General features: G+C 35.8%; 1 protein-coding gene across 7 annotated transcripts in view; it reads right to left on the minus strand.

Moving 5' to 3' along the window:
* VPS13C (vacuolar protein sorting 13 homolog C) overlaps positions 1-22,508 on the minus strand; it is a 190,352-nt gene that overhangs the window by 125,291 nt on the left and 42,553 nt on the right. For all 7 annotated transcript variants that reach the window (XM_050797231.1, XM_050797228.1, XM_050797226.1 and 4 more), the window contains 7 exons: positions 21,616-21,743; positions 19,795-19,901; positions 18,443-18,614; positions 16,715-16,777; positions 6,264-6,393; positions 5,582-5,676; positions 355-497 (listed from right to left, as the gene is read on the minus strand). In XM_050797231.1, the coding sequence (XP_050653188.1) occupies positions 355-497; positions 5,582-5,676; positions 6,264-6,393; positions 16,715-16,777; positions 18,443-18,614; positions 19,795-19,901; positions 21,616-21,743 (838 nt within the window). The remainder of the gene's footprint in view (positions 1-354; positions 498-5,581; positions 5,677-6,263; positions 6,394-16,714; positions 16,778-18,442; positions 18,615-19,794; positions 19,902-21,615; positions 21,744-22,508) is intronic.

The following is a 22,508-nucleotide window of genomic DNA, read 5'->3' on the forward strand; positions in this document are numbered from 1 at the left end:
TAGTTCTCGAATTATTAACTTCTTGCATATCTTTTATTAGCTATAGCATACATTTCTTGAAAACAAAAACTTATTGTACTTGTCCATAGCTTTCACAGTATTGAGCCTATAAATTAAATACTATCCAATAAATATGCACAAACGAAAGGAGGGAGGGCAGAACAAATGATGAAATACCCATACAGCATCATAACAAAACAAAAGCAAATATAAAAAGACTATCTTGACATATACATGCAAGAGAAATTAAAGAAGAGCTGGCATTAATCATTTTTAATCCTGAATAACACACCACATTTTTTGCCTAAAACTATAACTAAAAATAAAAATTGAAATAAATTTTTAAAAACTTACTTAAGTGCTTGTGCTCCTGGTCGCTGAAATACTTGAGTGCCCAGCCCAATTATCTGAATTTTTAGTATTTCTGGAATATTCTTGTTTTCTCTTATCGTAACAGAGGTGCTTACTAACTTCAGGGTCATTATATGGGCAACATACTATACAGAAAGAATAAAATTAAAATTGTTAAAGTTTAAATAACTATTACTTTCTTTAATAATTTCTTATTTAAATTTGTTGAATTATAAAGCAACCTAACAAATAGAGCATGGTAGGTTCTGGCATCCATATGCTCATCATAAAGGAAAAATTCTTCTTTTACAAATGTATTCCCTATAAATTAGAAAATTCAATATAAAATTGTCCACTTAAATAGGATGCTTACAAAAGATCTAGAAATTCATTTCTCTGAAGTTTTATTTTATTTTTGAGACACAGTCTTGCTCTGTTGCCCAGGCTGGAGTGCAGTGGCTCAATCATAGCTCACTGCAACCTCCACTTCCCGGGTTCAAGAGATTCTCCTGACTCAGCCTCCCAAGTAGCTAGGATCGCAGGTGCCCATCACCATGCCAAGCTAAGTTTTGTGTTTTTAGTAGAGACGGGGTTTCACCATGTTGGCCAGGCTGGTCTCGAACTCCTGACCTCAGGTGATCTGCCCACCCCAGCCTCCCAGAGTGCTAGGAATACAGGCAAGAGCCACCGTACCCAGCCTTCTCTTAGTTTTATAGGTTATAACAATGAAACAATTACAAAACATTTTGTGGCATATTCAATTCAGCAGCTTTTTCTGAAACAAACTAAGTATTTCAGAATAATCCTGTGGCTGAAGGAAAAACATCTGCTTGATTGCTGTGCAGAGTTAGTAAGACACTGAGAAAATAAATCCTGACCCCAAAATTACTGAGTCAAGATTGAAGGTAAAACAGAGAACCAGGGAGATGATCCTGGAATCTGGGGACCTGCTTCTCCTAGAGGTATTCGGAAATTTCAGAGGGGACAGCCTAGGGGCTGTGAAGCTAGGCTAGCAGGGTCAAAATTGGAAACCAGGTCCCATCAAAAGGTAAAAGCACTGATAAAACACATTATTTTGCCTGGGACCCTAAAGGGTTATATCATAAGAGTAAAGGTGAACTGGAAGCAGGCAAACTCCCATGATCTGGCAGCACAGCATCAAATCATCTCAATACCTACAGTAACAATGATTGGTGCACGTACACACACACACGCACTTTCACACACACACACACGTACACACACACACACAGGCTAACTAGATTCATGACCAATTGGAACAAAAACCAGCAGAAACAATAGAAAATAGATTAACAGGAGCTCTAGACATCAAGAGTCTAATTTTAGACTTACTCAGACTACTAGATTTATTAGGGTCAAAGACATAAAAGATAAAACAGCATGTTAGCAAGAACTTGGAAGCTTTAAAAAAAGAACCAACTAGAAATTCAAGAACTGAAATAGACAAAAACCAATTAAGAATTCAATAAATGAGTTTAATAGTAATATACAAAGAGCTGAAGAGAGAATTAGAGGAAACTAGCCAAAGAATAAACAGATAAAGAACTTGGAAATACCTCAGAGAAAATAAGACACACATGATATTATGAAAAGAGCCTACTATGTACATTAGAAGTCCCAAAGGATGAAGTATAAAAGAATGATGGGAAATAAAACTGGGAAGTGAGGATTTTTTTCCCATATTGATGAAACCTCAAGATGTCCAAACAGGAAGAAGTCCAAACAGTATAAACAAAAATGAATACATATCTAGTCACATCACAGTAAAATTACTGAAAATCTAAGGTAAAGAGATTTTCTTAAAAATAGAAAAATGAGAGAGATGGGTGGAAATTACCTTCAAAGTGATACAGTAAGACTAACAGCTGAATACAGCTGAATATACAAAAAATGCAGGCCTAACAACAATGAAATTATATCTTCAAAACTCAGAAAATCATTAACAACCTAGAATTCTATACACAGAAGTATCCTTCAAGAAATAAGGAAAAATAGACATTTTTCAGAAACAAAAAAAAAATTTAAAAACTTGTCACCAGCAGAACTGCATTTAACAAAATAATATAATCGGCATTGTTCAAGTAGAAGGAAAATTACTGACAGATGGTCAGAGACACAAAAAGGAATTATGTGACTGGAATATTCAATATTGCTAAAATTACAACTGTCCCCATAATAATTTACAGATTCAATGTAATCTCTAACAAAAGCAGCATGTACTTTTGAAAACACTGATAAGATGATTCTAAAAGGTACATATAAGTGGAAAAGGCCTAAAATAGCCAAAACACTCTTAAAAAAAAAAAAAAGAGGCCAGGCATGGTGGCTCACACCTGTAATCCCAGCACTTTGGTAGGCTGAGGCGGGCAGATCACGAGGTCAGGAGTTCGAGACCACCTTGGCTAACACAGTGAAACCCCATCTCTACTAAAAATACAAAAAATCAGCCAGGCGTGGTAGCGGGAGCCTATAGTCCCAGCTACACGGGAGGCTGGGGCAGGAGAATGGCATGAACCCAGGAGGCGGAGCTTACAGTGAGCTGAGATTGCACCACTGCACTCCAGCCTGGGTGACAGAGTGAGACTCTGTCTCAAAAAAAAAGAAAAACAAGTCAGAGGTCTTACTTTAAGACTTATAAAACTATAATAATAAGTACATTAGTCCATTCTCATGCTGCTAATAAAGACATACCTGAGACTGGATAATTTATCAAAGAAAGAGGTTTAATGGACTCACAGTTACACATGGCTGGGGAGGCCTCACAATCATGGCAGAAGGCAAGGGAAGAGCAAAGACAACGTCTTACATAGCAGGCAAGAGAGCCTGTGCAGGGGAACTCGCATGTATAAAACCATCAGATCTCACAAGACTTACTCAATACCACAAAAACAGTATGGGAGATACGCTCCCAATCATTCAATTTTTTCCACTTGGCCCCGCCCTTGGCACGTGGGGATTATTACAATTCAAGGTGAGAGTTGGGTGGGGACACACCAAACCATAGTATCAAGATTGGGGCCATAAGTGTAAAAATAGACAACGAGTTCAATGAGAGTCTAAAACTATATCCACACATATAAAGTCAATTTATTTTCAACCAAAGGGACAACTCAATTCAATAAGAAAAAAAATGAAGTATTTTTAAAATACTGCTCAAACAACTGGATAAACATAGGGAAAAAATAAACCTCAACCCACATGCGACTCCAAATACAAAAATTATTTTAAGATGAATACTAAACTAAAGATAAAACTCAGAACCCCATAAGTTTCTAGGAAGAATACATAGGAGAGTATCTTTGTGACTCTGAGGTAGGCAAAGGTTTCTTGAACAGATCTAATGTTAGCAGTAACCATAAGAAAAAAGACTTCATCAGTAGAAAATTAAAATTGTTTCTCATAAATAACTACCATTAAGAAAATCAAGAGGCAAGCCACAAATTGAAAATTTTATACATGCACCTATAGCAAAATGTACATATCTATATCTATCTATACACAAACACAACAAAACTCTTGTAGGCAAATATAAAAATAACTTCCACAAACAACAATAAAAGGACAAACAACCCAATTTAAAAATGACCAAAAATCACACATGAACAGAGATGGCCAATAAGACATGAAAAGACAGTCAACATCTGTATTAGTCTGTTTTCACACTTCTATAAAGAACTGCCCTAGACTGGGTAATTTATAAAGGAAAGAGGTTTAATTGACTATCTTTCAGCATGGCTGGGAGGCCTCAGGAAACAAAATCATGGCAGAAGGCCACGGGGAAGCAAGGTACCTTCTTCACAAGGTGGCAGGAAGGAATAGTGTTGAGTGAAGGGGGAAGAGGCCCTTATAAAACCATCAGATCTCATGAGAATTAACTCACTATCACAACAGTGTGGTGGAAACCACCCCCATTACTCAATTATTACTACCTGGTCTCTCCCTTGATGGCGGTGAGGGGTGGATTATGGGGATTACAATTCAAGATGAGATCTGGGTGAGGACAAAAAAGCCTAACCATAACAACATCATTAGTCATTAGGAAAACGCAAATTAAAACTATAGTGGAGGAACATATCAAATCTGCTTAAATGGCTAAAATTAAAAAGCCTGACAATATCAAATGTGGCAAGAATATGTAGCATCTGTAACTAGTGGGAGGAATATAAAATATTACAACTTTTGGAGAAGTGTTTGCCAGTTTTTAGAAAAGCTATACATATTTACCCTATGACCCAGCAACTCTACTCCCAGATATTTAACTCAAGATAAATAAAAAACGTATCTCCACCAAAGACTTGTACGAGTATGTTCATAGCAGCGTTATCTGCAATAGCCAAAACCAGAAACCACAAACATATATATCTATAGGAAATAGATAAGAAATTATGGTATATTCATACAATGAAAACAAAATAACAGTGTTGGTAGTAAAAAACAAAAAGAAATAAAAGATACGATTACCATAAAAATCAGGATAATGGTTACCTTTGGAGAAGCAATGATGGAGGACGTAGGGGCTTCTAAGGTGACAGCAATATGCTAAACCTTGACCTTCATAATAATTAAACACTGTTCCCTTTTTAGTCAATGAAATAGGCAGTACATTTTGGTTTTGCTTTCTCTTTTATATATGTTATGCTTCACAATTTGAAAAAAATTTCTTAGGATAAAAATTTTTTAAGATTCTATTTAGCACTATAATAAGCACTTTTGTCAGGTTATTCTTAAGTTCACTAAAACTACTTAAATCTAAAGTTGGAGGCTGGGCGCAGTGGCTTACGCCTGTAATCTCAGCACTTTGGGAGGCTGAGGATGGCAGATCATCTGAGGTCAGGAATTCGAGACCAGCCTGGTCAACATGGCAAAATCCCATGTCTACTAAAAATACAAAGATTAGCCAGGTGGGGTGGTGGGTGCCTGTAATCCCAGCTACTCGGGAGGCTGAGGCAGAAGAATCGCCTGAACCCAGGAGGCAGAGCCAAGATCACACCACTGCGCTCCAGCCTGGGCGACAGAGCGAGACTCCATCTCAAAAAAATAAAAATAAAATAAAGTTGGAGAGAGAATCTGACTGAAAGCATTTAACCATTAAGTAGCAGAGAGGAACTGAAAATATTTTTATTACTTAAAAAAAATCAGTAACTCTAACCCAATTCAATCTAATATAGTACAATGAGACAAAATTCCTTTAAACCACTTATATAATTACCTGCTTAGGTAAAGTTAGGTTGTGAGTACTCTCACTATAACCAATGGCAGTGAAGAGTTTATCTTTTTCCTCTGGAGTCATAAGGTCATCAATACCTATGAAAAAACATTTTAAGAAATTAATTGCTTCCATTTTACAGATATAACTAAAAAGACTAACCAAACTAACAAGTATCCTAAAATCAACAGACACAAATGCTAAAGCAAAATTGCCAGGTAATATCCGCTAATATACTACCACTTTGACAAAACATATTCTATTTGCTTGCTAAGGTCAAGAAAAGGCAGAGACACCATTAAGGAAATTCAGTTCTAATATAAGGATTTCAGAATTCCCTAAGTATTTTAAAACATAAGCGAAACTTGTAATTAAATATCTATGCAAAAGGTAACAAAAAATGCTAAATGTTGAGACCTCTAAATTTAAACATTTTAAATTTGACATAAATATTATTTCACAAACAAAAAAATCAAAGTTTTATTTTAGTCTAAGTTTTATTTTAGATAAACATAGGAATATTCCAGCTTGATGTGTCTGCTTACCTATTTGCTATACTGAGCTAATTTATTTCAAATGTATTTCAAAATAAAATTCAACAGGAAGATATAATTTACATATTGGTTTTTTGTTTTTTTGTTTTTCACTTAACACTGTACAATAACTTATCTGACTTGGAACTTACTTTCAGGAATCAATGATTCTTCGTCCTTTTTCTTAGACTCTTTCTTACCCCAAAACCCACTAAACCAGCCTCCACGTTTCTCGCCTGTGTCAGCAGACTTTTTCCTTAATTTTTGCCCAGACCGAATCACCTAAAAAATAAAAATTAAAAAATTTACTTGAAGAATGTTGCCCTCTTCATTTTCAGGTATAGCCTGGAAAAAAATAATGGTTCATTTTTTCTTTAACGCTACGTAAGATTGAACCAGTCAAGATCTTAAATGACGCTCACAACATAATTTAGTTAAATGTAGTCCCCCTGTTAGTTGATTAATACTTCTCACACCAACTGATAGCATTTTGACGAGGCTGCATGTTAAGAGCTATATAGTTAAGGTTCCAACTAAAATATTTCCAAACAACGTTACTTCCAAATTTTTAAGTTAAGGAGCCACTAGAACTCCATGTTTATAAAACGAAAAGTTCCTTGAAAGGGAACACACCCAAAAAAATATTAATTTGAAACAATTATATTTCAGAATTCATATATATTGCTGGCTTGCTAACTAAGACAATGGCAGAAGGAGGGATATAAATTAAAATAGTCCTTGAATCTCATTTCACCCTCTTTTTTCAACAAATCCTGAGTAGATTTTCTATCGTTCCTTGTCTTTCCCACTTTTCAGAGAAATATAGACGAATAACCAAAGACAGAAAACAGGGATAAAGAAAATAAAGGGGATAAGTAATTTAGATTCTATGTTCTCATTCCCTGAATAAGTAAATTTCAATAATTTTTCCACTTAAAGTATTTTAAAATGGTAGTGAATGGATAACATATTGTAAGCCTCTGTGTGTAATAAAAAGTGGAATAATACAAAAGAGAAGATGCAAGTAAAGAGTTGAATTCTATAGTAAAGAGAATAGGTTTGATTGGTGAATGTAAAGACTAAGGATGGGCAAAATGTTAAACTTTTGTCACAAGCTATGAATGAGTGTGTACATTTTCAAGCCCTGTTTGAAACTGCAAGAGGAAAATGAATGACAAATCAGCTATTGTGGATACCACAGCTCAGTGGGATTCAATCCTTGCTGCACAAAAGAATCATCTAGAAGCTTTATGAGAAAAAATGCCAAAACCAAAGCCCCACCACACAACAATTAAATCAAATCTTGAGAGAGTGGGTTCTAGGTAGGCACTGTTTTTTGTTTTGTTTTGTTTTGTTTTTGTAAAAATGGTAATGTAATTTTTAATCATAGTTTCTTTTTTTTTTTTTTAGTTTTTTTCTTTTTTTTTTTAATTTATTTATTATTATTATACTTTAAGTTGTAGGGTACATGTGCATAACGTGCAGGTTTGTTACATATGTATACTTGTGCCATGTTGCTGTGCTGCACCCATCAACTCGTCATTTACATCAGGTATAACTCCCAGTGCAATCCCTCCCCCCTCCCCCCTCCCCATGATAGGCCCCAGAGTGTGATGTTCCCCTTCCTGAGTCCAAGTGATCTCATTGTTCAGTCCCCACCTATGAGTGAGAACATGCGGTGTTTGGTTTTCTGTTCTTGTGATAGTTTGCTAAGAATGATGGTTTCCAGCTGCATCCATGTCCCTACAAAGGACACAAACTCATCCTTTTTGATGGCTGCATAGTATTCCATGGTGTATATGTGCCACATTTTCTTAATCCAATCTGTCACTGATGGACATTTGGGTTGATTCCAAGTCTTTGCTATTGTGAATAGTGCTGCAATAAACATACGTGTGCATGTGTCTTTATAGCAGCATAATTTAGAATCCTTTGGGTATATCCCCAGTAATGGGATGGCTGGGTCATATGGTATATCTAGTTCTAGATCCTTGAGGAATCGCCATACTGTTTTCCATAATGGTTGAACTAGTTTACAATCCCACCAACAATGCCATCCCCATCAAGCTACCAATGTGTTTCTTCACAGAATTGGAAAAAACTGCTTTAAAGTTCATATGGAACCAAAAAAGAGCCCGCATCTCCAAGACAATCCTAAGTCAAAAGAACAAAGCTGGAGGCATCACGCTACCTGACTTCAAACTGTACTACAAGGCTACAGTAACCAAAACAGCATGGTACTGGTACCAAAACAGAGATATAGACCAATGGAACAGAACAGAGCCCTCAGAAATAATACCACACATCTACAGCCATCAGATCTTTGACAAACCTGAGAGAAACAAGAAATGGGGAAAGGATTCCCTATTTAATAAATGGTGCTGGGAAAATTGGCTAGCCATAAGTAGAAAGCTGAAACTGGATCCTTTCCTTACTCCTTATACGAAAATTAATTCAAGATGGATTAGAGACTTAAATGTTAGACCTAATACCATAAAAATCCTAGAGGAAAACCTAGGTAGTACCATTCAGGACATAGGCATGGGCAAAGACTTCATGTCTAAAACACCAAAAGCAACAGCAGCAAAAGCCAAAATTGACAAATGGGATCTAATTAAACTAAAGAGCTTCTGCACAGCAAAAGAAACTACCATCAGAGTGAACAGGCAACCTACAGAATGGGAGAAAATTTTTGCAATCTACTCATCTGACAAAGGGCTAATATCCAGAACCTACAAAGAACTCAAACAAATTTACAAGAAAAAAACAAACAACCCCATCAAAAAGTGGGCAAAGGATATGAACAGACATTTCTCAAAAGAAGACATTCATACAGCCAACAGACACATGAAAAAATGCTCATCATCACTGGCCATCAGAGAAATGCAAATCAAAACCACAATGAGATACCATCTCACACCAGTTAGAATGGCGATCATTAAAAAGTCAGGAAACAACAGGTGTTGGAGAGGATGTGGAGAAATAGGAACACTTTTGTTTTGTTTTTTAATTCCCCTGGTGATTCTAACATGCAGCCAAGATTCAGAACCACTGAGATGACAACAAACTAGTTTCCTTCAACAGCAGAGATCATGATACAGAAAATTAATTGCTTCAACAGTTTCACAAGTAGATGAAACTGAGCTATTTTGGAAATGACACCCAATTAAATGTATATCATCTGAGTGTTTCCGCTTTTAAGAATCTTCTATGAATTCTTTTAGGGAAAATGCAACCAGAGACTTCAAATTTAAACCTCTCTTAGATACTGAGACTTAATAAATAGATGAATTTATAAATAGTTTTTATAAATCTAAATGCAGAAAAAGCTATAAAGCATTTGGATATTTTGTTAACATCTCTTTTAACCAAACTGATAGTTTTAAGTTTTAAAACGGCAGGCACTAAACTGTATTTTTTCATTGTTACCATCTTCTTAGCTACCATAAAAATTATTCTTTATAAAAATAGATAATACATTTTTTTACACTTTGGGGGAAAGAAGCCTTTTTATTTTGGAAAAAATTAACTAACCAAAATTAACCTTTTTAAAATATCCTGATAAAAGACATCAAGATAATATGGCAACAAATCCCAACATTCAACTTCCTCCCAAATCTCTAAATATCTAATAACCTTTCAAAGAAAGATAAAGCCATTATTAGCATTAGCATTGAAAACTTAAAGATGTGATCAGCACGCTACAAATTTCAAGGAATTTCAAAATAAACTGAAAATTTTAGACATAATAAAGAGAAAAAGAGATGAATTAGTAGGAAAGCACACAATCAAAAATACTAATTTCAAACAATAAGAAAGGCTTTGAAGAAAATGAAGTAACAAAGAACAGTGAAAAAAAGTTTTCCTATGTTTGTCAATCCCCACTTAAAAATAAGTAAGAATTAACATTTAAAAATATGAAAGCTGTCACAGAACTATACACACACATCATACCGATGTCAAATTCTTGGTTTTGGTATTGTTCTATAATTACATTGATGTAACTTTTGGGAGAAACCGGGTGAAGGGTACACAGCACCTCTGTGAACTATCTTTGCAACTTATTATAAACCTATAGTTATTTCAAAACATATATACATATATGGGAGACCAAAAATAAATAAAAATATATAAATGAGACCTAATATGAAGACGGATGCAGAGCCCTTTCCCTTTTCCTCAATTACCCTTTGTTGCCTTCACTTCCTTCTCTGTCCAACTAAGTGCCCATGGTAAATAACTTCAGCCAATCCTCTGCCTGCATTTTAAACTCTGGCCCTACATACTTTCCATTACAATGAAAAAAATCAATGTTAGATGGATCTAATTGTATTCTCTTCTACATCCATCATTCTTTGTCTACTGCATCTCATAATTAGTACCCTTTCTTCACTTTTTAAGCAACTGTAGCTGATATTAAGAATACACATTTAAGCTAAAGCAACTTAAGTCGTGGAGGATTAAAATTAAATTGATTCATTCCTCTCTGTCATAGGAACAATCCCCAGCAACAGCAAATACCTTTCAAAATAGTCATACTTTCTGACCTAACAACTTGTACCTTGGGGAATTTGCCTGTGAGAAAATAAGGGATGTTTGAAAAAATGTAGAGATAAGGCTATTCATTGTAGAGTCACTTACAATTAAATATAACCAGTGAGAAATAGTGAAGCAAATTCTGGTATATGCACAGAGTGGAATACTATTCAGTTTTTTTTGTTTGTTTGTTTTTTTGTTTTGAGATGGAGTCTCACTCTGTCACCCAGGCTGGAGTGCAATGGCGTGGTCTCCGCTCACAGCAGCCTCCGCCTCCCGGGTTCAAGCGATTCTCCTGCCTCAGCCTCCCGAGTAGCTGAGATTACAGGTGTGTGCCACCACACCTGGCTAATTTTTGTATTTTTAGTAGAGACGGGGTTTCACTATGTTGGCCAGGCTGGTCTCAAACTCCTGACCTCGTGATCTACCCATCTCAGCCTCCCAAAGTGCTGGGATTACAGGCTTGAGCCACCATACCCAGCCTCTATTCAGCTATCTTAAATGATGTCAGAAAAATGGTTCTGCTGGCACTGAAAATGGGCACTATAATTTTGTTAAAGAAAGAAAAGCAAGTTACAAAACCTTCTCTTGACTCCACATTGTCCACCACTTACTGCTCCATTTATCTGCTCTGCTTACAGCAAAGAATCATACTGTTCCTATTCAATGTCTCCCATTCCTATCAAGTTTCTGCCCACATTATTCTATAAAAATTGCTCTCAAGTGACTTCTTTATTACTAATTTCAGTGAAGTTTTAGTTCTATGGTGGCATAAGCCCTCTTCAAACCATCTAAAACTTCTGAACAAAAAATAAAAAAGATCTACCTGGGATTTTGAAAAGTAAGCAAAGCAGGCAAACAGTAGAAGGGGTCACAATTTGGAGAAGTGACCTGCACAAGACTGAGTTCCATGACGTTTGTTTTTCTCACATGGTGTGCCCACCCCATCCCACCCCACCACCATAACCTCCCATTTCTAATGTTCTTGCCCTTGAGCATGGGCATGACTTGCAACTAGTTTCTAAACAATAAAATATGGCAAAGGTAATGAAATATACTTGATTCTGTGTACAATGTATATGTTATGTATACAAGACTTTAGCGACCATCTTGCTGGAGTTTCTCCCTTCTTTTGAAGAAGAAAGCTGCCATGTTACGGTTTCTATGTTGGGAAGCCCATTAGGCAAGGAACTGAAGATGATATTTATAAGCTGAGGGCAGCTCTAGCCAGAAATCAACAAAAAACTGAAGCCTTCCATCCCACAGCCACAAAGAGCTAAATTCTGCCAAGGAAAGCAGATTCTCCATCAGTCACGTTTCAGATACCATAGTCCCAAACCAACATCTAGCAATATTTTAAAACCTTAAGCAGAGGACTCAGCTAACCCATACCTAGATTCTAGACCCAGAGAAACTCAGAGATAATAGCTATGTGTTGTTTCAAGCCACAAAGTTTGTTATATAGGCATAGAAAACTACTATACACGGCTCTGCCCTGAGCAAGGGCCTCACCATGGAGCAGAGCAGAGGAACATGGAGCACAGTTGTACCGGCAGCTAAAACCCTGAGAAAAACTCCGTACTTCTGGCCAAGGAACCAGTAAATGGAGTTCATGAAGGCCAGAATGTATACGAGAAAACCCTGGCAGGGAAAGAGCTTGAGAAGGGGATTATCTCTTAATTCTGTATATGAACCTGTCCAAATCTCAGTCTAATACAAGCTTCACATATGTGAAACTAACCCAAACCAAAGTAGCAAAGGTTTTAGCCACCCCAACTAACATGAACCACCTGTGCAAGTCTCAAACTAACCCCTGTATTATTCATGAGTAAAACAAACTCAAACTTACATACCAAAGGTTTAAAGAGCTGAATTGAAATCTGAACCACCATCCACAGAAGGCAAACACAACTTAGATTCAGAACCTAACTAGGCTGTACACTAACACAAAATGTCAATGTTTTCCAGAGCATTATAACAAGATTCATAGATTATATAATAATCACAATGTCAAAAATACAATCCAAAATTACTTGACATACAAAAACAAACGAAACCAGAAATGTAACTAATTCTCAAGGGAAAGATAATCATCAGATGCCAACAATCAGATAACTTCAATGTCTGATAGCTGGAACTATCAGAGAGCCACTGTTACCTGACATAAAGGCAAACACACTGGAAATTACTAAAAAGATTGGAATCTTCAATAGAGAAATGCAAACTATAAAAAAAAAAAAAAAAAACTCAATAGTAATTTCAGACCTGAAAAATATATTATCTGAAATTAAAAATTCCCAAGATGGGTTCAACAGCAAAATGAAGATGACAAAAGGAAGACAGAACTTGAAGATAGATCAATAGAAATTATCTAGCCTTAGAGAGAGAAAAAAGATTGCAGGAGAAAAATGAACAGAGTACCAAAAGGTCTAAATACATATATATACACACACACACACACACACACATATATACACATATACACACACACACACCTCTTATGTATGAATATATATATATCTAATATATATGGGTATTTTCATCTTTGCCTATATATTTTATATATTTATATCTATATATATGCATAGAATATAAAATTAAGAGTGCAAAAGAAGAGAATAAAAAGAAATTGGTGCCAAAAAAATTACTTGAAAAATGTCATAGCTAAAATATCCCATATTTAGTAAGTTTAATGGTCAATTCTGTCCTATCTTAGTTAAAAAATCAGGTGCATCTGTCACAGTTGATCACTTTCTCTACCTTGAAATTCTTTCTCCACTTGAATTTGAAGGTGTTACATTCATACAGCTTCCCTACTACAACTCTGGCAATCCCTTCCTTTGCTGGTTCTTTCCCATCCCTCTGATTGTAACAATGGATGCTTTGGATCTTTGCAACCCTCCTCTTCTCCAGCTATACTAATTCCTGAAGTGATCTCATCCAATCTCATGGCTTTAAAGAAATCCATGTGCTGACCCTTCCTACATTTCTATGCCCAGCACAGATTCCTCTTCTGAACTCCACATAATTGCCTACTCCATTGCCCCTCTGAGGTCTAAGAGCTAAAACATAATAGGTCCCAAATTGAACTCCTGGTCTTCTCTCGTATCACTCAAGCTTGTTCTCTCCCATCTTCCCCCTCTTATTTGATAGCAAATCCATCCTTCCAACTGCTCCAGGTCAAAATATTTAAAGGCATTTTTTACTCTGTCTCCGACAACTCACATCTAGTCAGTCAAGAAATACTGGCTATACCCTCGAAGTATATCTAGAATCTGACCCTTTCTCATCACCTTTATTTGCAACCATTTTCAGCAAAGCTACTGTCACCGCTCATCTCAATTATTTCAATAGCCTCCTAACTGCTCTCCCTGTTTTCACTCTTGCCTTCCTTCCCACAGTCTGCTTTCAAAGCAGCCAGGATGAATTTTAAAACTTAAGTCAGATCATATTATCCTGTACTCAAAACCTACTATTGGTTTCCCAATTCAGAATAAGAACCAAAACCCACATAATGGCTTGTAAGATGCTGCTACACAATCTGGCAATCTCCTCAACTCCCACGTGCAGCCCTGCCTTTCCTCTGCTACCTTTCTTCTCTGACCTCATTAACCACCACTTTTCCCTCTCTTAGGACTCCAGTTAGCTTCCTCAATGAGCCAGGTATGTTCCAACCCCAAAACCCTTAAGCAGTTACACTTTATTATTTCTGCCTGGTTATACTTTTCCCTTAGATATCTTTCTGGCTGACTGTCCCATGTTCTTCAGGTCTTTGCTCAAATGTTTCCTTCTTAGTGAGGCTCTTCCTGACAACACTGTTTAAAACTGCAAATCATTATCACTTCCTAGCTTCAGTGCTCCTTGTATTCTTTCCTACTTTATTTTTATCGAAGTACTTATTAACCTTATCCCCTACTACAATATAAATAAAAGATTTTTGCCTGTTTTGTTCATTTCTGCGGGCTAATGCAAACGATAATGACAATGAAAAAAATCATGTATTTAGTCATTACTATGTGCACATAATTATTTAAGTGTTTTAAATGAATTATCAGGTACTCCTAATGATAATCCTAAGATGTAGGTTCTACTAATTAATATCATCTCACAAATCAGGAAACTAAGGCGCAGAGGGGTCAAAGAGCCCAAAATCATATAATTAGTAGATGGCAAAGCTGAGATCAGAATCCAGACCACCTGACTCCCAAGTCTATACTCTAGCCATAATGCAAGCATAACAGAATAAATGAACAAGTGTACAGTTGACCCTTGAACAACATGGGTTTGAACTGCATGAGTACACTAATACTAGGATTTTCTTCTGCTTCTGCTACCCCTGAGACAATCCTCTTCTTCCTCCTCCCACTACTCAGCTTACTCAATGTGAAGATCTTTATAGTGATAGACTTCTACTTACTGAATAGTAAATATATTTTCACTTCCTTCTAATTTTCTTAACAACATTTTCGTTTCTCTGGCTTACTTTATTGTAAGAATACAGTGTATAATACATACAACATTTAAAAATATGTGTTAATTGACTGTTATCAATAAGGCTTTCGGTTAACAGTAGGCTTACAGTAGTTAAGTTTTTGAAGAATCTAAAGTTATACACAGGCCGGGAACGGTGGCTCATGCTTGTAATACCAGCACTTTGGGAGGCCGAGGTGGGTGGATCACCTGAGGACAGGAATTCAAGACCAGCCTGGCCAATGTGGTGAAACCCCATCTCTATCAAAAATACAAAAATTAGCCAGGCATGGTGGCACATGGCTCTAGTCCCAGCTACTCAGGAGGCTGAGACAGGAGAATGGCTTGAAACCTGGGAGGTAGAGGTTGCAGTGACCCAAGATTGCGCCCCTGCACTCCAGCCTGGGCAACACAGCAAGACTCCATCTCAAAAAAAAGAAAAGTGAAGGTAGCTATACACAAATTTTTAATCGTGCGGGGGCTTGGCATCCCTAACCTTCAGGTTGTTCAAGGGTCAACTGTATATGGCTTAATCTCATTTAAAAGTATGAGTAAGTATATGGACATCTATAACTATAAAAAGGACTAAAAGGATATACAGAAAGGTATTAACAGTAGTTACTTTTCGTTTCTGAGATGATTCTTTTTGTTTTATCTATATTTTCTAACTTTTCTACAATGAGTTATAATGCATTTGTAATTTATTTTTTTAATTACCAAAAAGTCATGTTACAGAATCTTAGAAATGACATGGAACATTGCACACAAGGCAACAATAAATAAGCAGTTATAAAACATTATCAGTAGATCATTTCCAATTTCAGAAAGGAAAAAAAGAAAGTGAAGGAAAGAGGAAGGAAGAAAGAAAGGAGAAAAGAAAGAAGAAAGGGAGAGAAGGAAGAAGGAAGGGAAGGAAGAGGAACAAAGAAAAAGTTAAAAAAAAAAAAAAAAGAGAGAGAGAGAAAAAAAGCACAAATAAGCAGGTATATAAGCATGGGAGAAAAACTGATAGCCAAAATGATAACAGTAGTATTCTAAGTTGTTAGGATTATAGATGTCTTTTATTTACTTTCTTTTTAGAGTTTTTCAGATTTTTCATTATAAAATTGTGTAAGTGGCAAGGCGCGGTGGCTCACGCCTGTAATCTCAGCACTTTGAGAGGCTGAGATGAGCGGATCACCTGAGGTTAGGAGTTCAAGACCAGGCTGGTCAACATGGTGACAACCCGTCTCTACTAAAACTACAAAAAAAAATTAGCTGGGCGTGGTGGCACGCACCTATGATCCCAGCGACTCAGGAGGTTGAGGTAGGAAAATCACTTGAACCCGGGAGGCGGAGGCTGCAGTGAGCCAAGAGCATGCCACGGCATCCCAGCCTGGGAGACAGAGTGAGACTCCATCTCAAAAAAAAAAAAAAATTAAGGTTTTTTTTTCCCCTTCATGTTAGTGGCTTTTTTTCAGTACTCCAGTTTCTGTTCTCCTGAGACTAAATTAAGCAATAAAAACCTCAACTCATGAAACTTCAATTTCTTGATCCTAGGTATAAAAGGGGGTATTAACATGTTTAAAACATAAAATCAGCTAATAAAAATGATTACCTCAACTTGTGCTTGTTGCCTTGCTAAAATTATGTTAAAAACATCTAGAGTCTTCTCCAAGTCCTGTAAAAAACAGAGAGGCACTTGTAAACAAGAAATTTAATCATTAGATAAAACAAGAAATTTAATCATTCTTTTATCATTAGATAAAAGAAATGTTTATGATTTCTAGGCATATCTAGTCCATTATCAGTACCTGTGACCTAATGATAGTATTAGTATAAATCTGAATGTATTCTAGACTTTTAAGTTTTTTAATTTTTTACAGTAAGAAAATAAGTTTTCCAAGAAAATAAATCCTCATTAAATGCAGTATGAAAATAATTTTTATGTGAGAACTTTATAATTAACACATAGACATAAATGCACATGAAAACAAGAGTATTTACGAAGAGGACCTGTTTTACATACCATCCTTACGATTCTTACTTCTTACTCCCCCCATTCTTATTATTATATAGCCATTGTACTAAGGGTGCCATTACAAAACACATAATATTTAAGAATGTAAAATTCTGCAAAACAATAAGTAGGCTAAAATAGAAACTGATTTGAGACATTTACATAAAAGTACGTTAACCGGGTGACCTGTGTTCACCGGGTGACCTGTGTTCTAAGTGCTTTATGTGCTGTCTCATACAATTCTCACAACTCTGTAAGACAGATATTGTTACCATTTTATATATGAGAACAAGAACACTAGACCTGGCAGTTTGAGAAACTTGTGTCCATAATCAGAAGGACACTTGGTAAATATCCAAGTCAGTACTTGAACCCAAATCCATCTGACTCTAATATCTACGCTTTTTCTAATATTTCATACTATTTCAGAAAAATAGTAATTCGACTCATAAAAATAGTAATTCAACTCATTTTTCAAATTATGAATCATTGGTAGAAATAGTTCTATAACTGAAATCAGAAGACATTAAGCAAATTATGTATCCAGTGTGATTCTACCTTTCATTTTTTTATTTTTTATTTTATTTTTTTCTTGAGATGGAGTTTTGCTCTTGTTGCCCAGGCTGGAATGCAACGGTGGGATCTCAGCTCACTGCAACCTCCACCTCCCGGTTCAAGCAATTTCCTGTCTCAGCCCCCCAAGTAGCTAGGATTACAGACGCCCACCACCATGCCCAGCTAATTTTTAAAATATTTTTAGTAGAGACAGGGTTTCACCATGTTGGCCAGGCTGGTTTCCAATTCCTGACCTCAGGTGATCTGCCCACCTCAGCCTCCCAAAGTGCTGGGATTACAGGCGTGAGCCACCGCGCCCAGCCGTGTTTCTAACTTTTAAACGGGGGTAGATAAGACCTCTTCTTTCCCAAGAAGTAAAAGTTTTTTATAAATAATATTTGAAGCATTTTGAAAAGCTACTACCATATAAATACAGGATGTTTACTAATAAAACAAGATATAGCTATCTAATAAACACATATTTAAACAGCTCTGATACTGACTTTCTAAACATTATAATAAAAACCAGACACGTTTCCCAAATCGTTTACATTAACCTTATTTTATCTGATATTGGCATGGGGAAAAAAGTTTTTTTAAAGAAGAAAAACTGGAAAAAAAAAATTCTGCATTTTCCCATATAATTCTCTCTCAAAAAGAGGTGAATTCTGTTCTTCCTAAAATTATTTTTTGATTCAAATTACATGCAGAAGAATATTAAAGGATGATTAGACAAATAATAGTTCTCACTAATATATATGCAAGATATACCTGAATTTCTTTCTGTATTTCTTCTGAGACTTTAGACTGTGTTAACTTGTTTTTGTAGGCAATTTTATAACTCTTGAGTAACTGCCTGTGCTTTTTTATATTACTCCATGACCACATCTGTGTATACCTTCTTATATGAACTTCAAGAACAGAGTCAATTGCATATTTCCACCTGAAAATCAAATTTTGTTAACATAAATGTGAATATAAAGGTTTAAGACAAAACAGGAAAAGTCTTGACTTTTTAGAACTTACGCTGTCAAATTTTTTGTTCTTCTTAACTCTCTTCCTATAAGAGCTCAGCAATTCCCAGTAAAATTGTCTGACTTAAATAGACTTAGATATAAGAAAACATTTAAAGAAGAGAGTTTGCCAAAGCAAAATCCAAAAGGCACAAAATGACACGTGGGAAATAGTATTCCAGTATGGTTATAACACTGAGTCTACGTGGGTGACTGATAAGCGATAAAACTTTTAGAAAAATGTTGAATGTCTTGAATGTTAAGAATTTGGGAACCAGCCGGGTGCAGCGGCTCACATCTGTAATCCCAGCACTTTGAGAGGCCAAGGCGGGCAGATCACGAGGTCAAGAGACTGAGACCATCCTGGTCAACATGGAGAAACCCCATTTCTACTAAAAATACAAAAATTAGGCTGGGTGCAGTGGCTTACGCCTGTAATCCCAACACTTTGGGAGGCCGGGGAGAGTGGATCTACAAGGTCAGGAGTTCAAGATGTCAAGATGCTGAAACCCCGTCTCTACTAAAAATACAAAAATTAGCTAGGCGTGGTGGTGGGCGCCTGTAATCTCAGTTACTTGGGAGGCTGAGGCAGGGAGTTGCTTGAACCCTGGAGGCGGAGGTTGCAATGAGCCGAGATCACATCACTGCACTCCAGCCTGGGTGACAGAGCAAGACTCTGTCTCAAAAAAATAAAAATACAAAAATTAGCTGGGCGTGGTGGCACACACCTGTAGTCCCAGCTACGTGGGAAGCTGAGGCAGGAGAATCGCCTGAACCGGGGAGGCAGAGGTTGCAGTGAGCCAAGATCGCGCCACAGCACTCCAGCATGGGGTCAGAGCAAGACTCTATCTCAAAAAAAAAAAAGGAATTTGGGAAACTAGGAGCAGAAATACAAGTGGATGTTCATATGAAAAAAGTAATACGGACATACAAAAGAAGTGAAAGCTGTTTTTATAAGTAATCAATATATTTACTATTTGTCTTTTAATACTCTTGCCTCTTTTTTTAAAGTGGTTGAATTACTTGGCTTTTGAAAGTTGCTTAACTCTGACAGTAACTAAATATATGATTATATGTTCCTCACAAAACAAAAAACAAATTCTAACTTACCATCGTCGACCATTGGTATGAAGTGGTAAATAAGGCTTGTATTTCCTATAAGGCGCATTCCTAACCATATAATCCACTGACTCCAAAAGGTCAATCATGCTTAAGTACTGTTAAAACAAAAATAAAATTATATTTATTACATTGTACATATAAATAAAGACTAAATTTCATTCTATTTTTCAGTCTAGTGAGACTCCAAATTCCCTGAACAATGTTGCCTGTTAGCCCAATAATATACTATATTTCATCAAATTTAAGATGCTATCAATTATAAGTATACTACAGTTCATCAAATTTAAGACACTATCAATTTTAAGTTGTAATATAATTTTAGGTTCTACTATAAAAGAAAACTGCTGTTAATTAAATTGTGTTATCACCAATATATACATCCTATTTTCAGATGTTAAAATGTAAACTAAATTAACATCTTAGAAACAATGAAATATGGTATCTGTAAATTATGATATAAAATATGCCTGTTTCTAAGACTATATATCTTTCCTCTGGACCATCGTTTCAGCAGTAGCTAGCTATGAGCTGATTTTGAAATTACTGCAAAAATTATTTGCATGACTAAAGCAAGATAAAGCTATTTAAGCAGCCATCTTACCATCAACACAGCAACTCTGTGTAGATCTGACAAACAGCTCAAATGGAGGGAAACATACACCCAGAGGCAGCACGAAACCAGAGAAGATTTTTAAACAGGGGCAAGTCTAGCTTCCTCCTCTCTAATTTTTCCCAATGCAGTTCTAACTAAAGGTTACCTACCATGCGGCTGTTCATCACTTGAAATGTGTCTAGTCTGAACTTAAATGTATTTTAAGTGATGTAAAATGTCTCATTACAACTTTTTACATTTATTACATGTTGATATGATTAATATTTTGGAAATATTAAGTTAAATAAAATGTATTATTAAAGTTAATTTCACCTTTTTCTTTCTACATTGTTAACACAGCTACAAGAAAATATAAAATTACAACTTGCATTACATTTTTATTGAACAGAATTGTACAAAAAAGCTCAATTAGCTAAATCTCCTGTCCTCCTTTCACTTCCAGTTCACCACGCCTGTCACCCCAACTCTCGGGGCACATAACCACACTTGGGAAACAAATAGTGGAAAAAGCTGCCAACATTGCTGTTCTAAAAATTAAAAGAACAATATTTAATAAGAGTGCCTTCCATTAAAAACTGAGGAGGGAAAAACACATTAAAATCTTCCATCAACAGGCCAGACATGGTGGCTCAAGCCTGTAATCCCAGCACTTTGGGAGGCCGAGGTGGGCAGATCACAAGGTCAGGAGATCGAGACCATCCTGGCTAACACAGTGAAACCGGTCTCTACTAAAAAATACAAAAAAATTAGCCGGGCGTGGTGGTGGGCGCCTATAGTCCCAGCTACTTGGGAGGCTGAGGCAGGAGAATGGCGTGAACCCGTGAGGCGGAGCTTGCAGTGAGCTGAAATTGCACCACTGCACTCCAGCCTGAGCGACAGAGTGAGACTACATCTCAAAAAAAAAAAAAAAAAAAAAAAAATCTTCCATCAACAATTGTGAGCCAAATGGAAATAATTTCCTTCCCTACAGTTTGATATGATTCTCCACAATTTAGGAAAAGACAAAATAAAATTTTTAAAAACTACTTCTTAAATTTGAAATTCATTTTCTTTAAAACGAAAATTTTTAAACAGTCAAATCTCAATATAATGAACCCCAAAAAATCACCAACCACTAGAGAAGTAATAATCACAACAAATAAAAGCAGTCAAGATTCAACGTTAATCAAAGCTGGAAATATCCACATGAATCATACCTGAGGTTTGGTCAGTTCAATGGCAATATTTTGTATTTCTATGTTCCAATCCAGTTTGGGTGTTTTGAGCTCTGATTCTGCATAAGGATTCATGTAGAGTTTTGCAGAGGCTGATATTGGCTGGAAAACTTGTATTACATGGGAAGACATAAGATATGTTTATATGCTTTTACATATAAACAAGTATAAATAATTATGAGAACACTGTTATTCTAGAAGAAAAATGATCAAAAACATGTGTAATAAAATCACTACCAAAAATATTTAAGCAATTTAAGCTTCTACTTATATGCATAATAATAACCTCAATGGTTAAAGCGAAATCTCCAAGGAGGAAATTGGAGTCCTATGCTTCTAGGTAAGAAATGTATAAAAGAGACAACAATCTACTCTTGGTTATTTACAGTCTGCATAAAATTAGACTTCTCTTCCTTGCTGCAAGACATTTAATGATTTTATTATTCATTAAAAATACTAATACAAAAAAGGAAATAAGATCTGATAAATTTCTGTCTTAATTAATCACTAGCAAAATTTAGTAACACGATCATGAATAAAATTCATTCCAAAAAAAGAATCTGCTCATCTCTTTATTATTTTCAAAATTATCATTACGTACATAACCTTAGAATCAACTAAAGAAAATAATCTTCGGGTTGAGAAGTAACATAAAAAGGTGTGTTAGGGAAGATGACAGGGTAATGCAAGGTGATAAATTTTAACTGTGAATAATATCAAAACTATAAAAACTGGTAAAAAAAAAAAACTATAAAAACTGGTAATTACCATATAAAAATATGTTTGCATAAGATTGTACAATATTTTCAATGGCTTTAAAGGCTAGTTATAAATGGAAAATGCCTAAGAATGAAATTGTAGATTTTCCTTAACTA

This window comes from Macaca thibetana, chromosome 7 (assembly GCF_024542745.1).
Source record: "Macaca thibetana thibetana isolate TM-01 chromosome 7, ASM2454274v1, whole genome shotgun sequence".
Lineage (NCBI taxonomy): Eukaryota > Metazoa > Chordata > Mammalia > Primates > Cercopithecidae > Macaca > Macaca thibetana.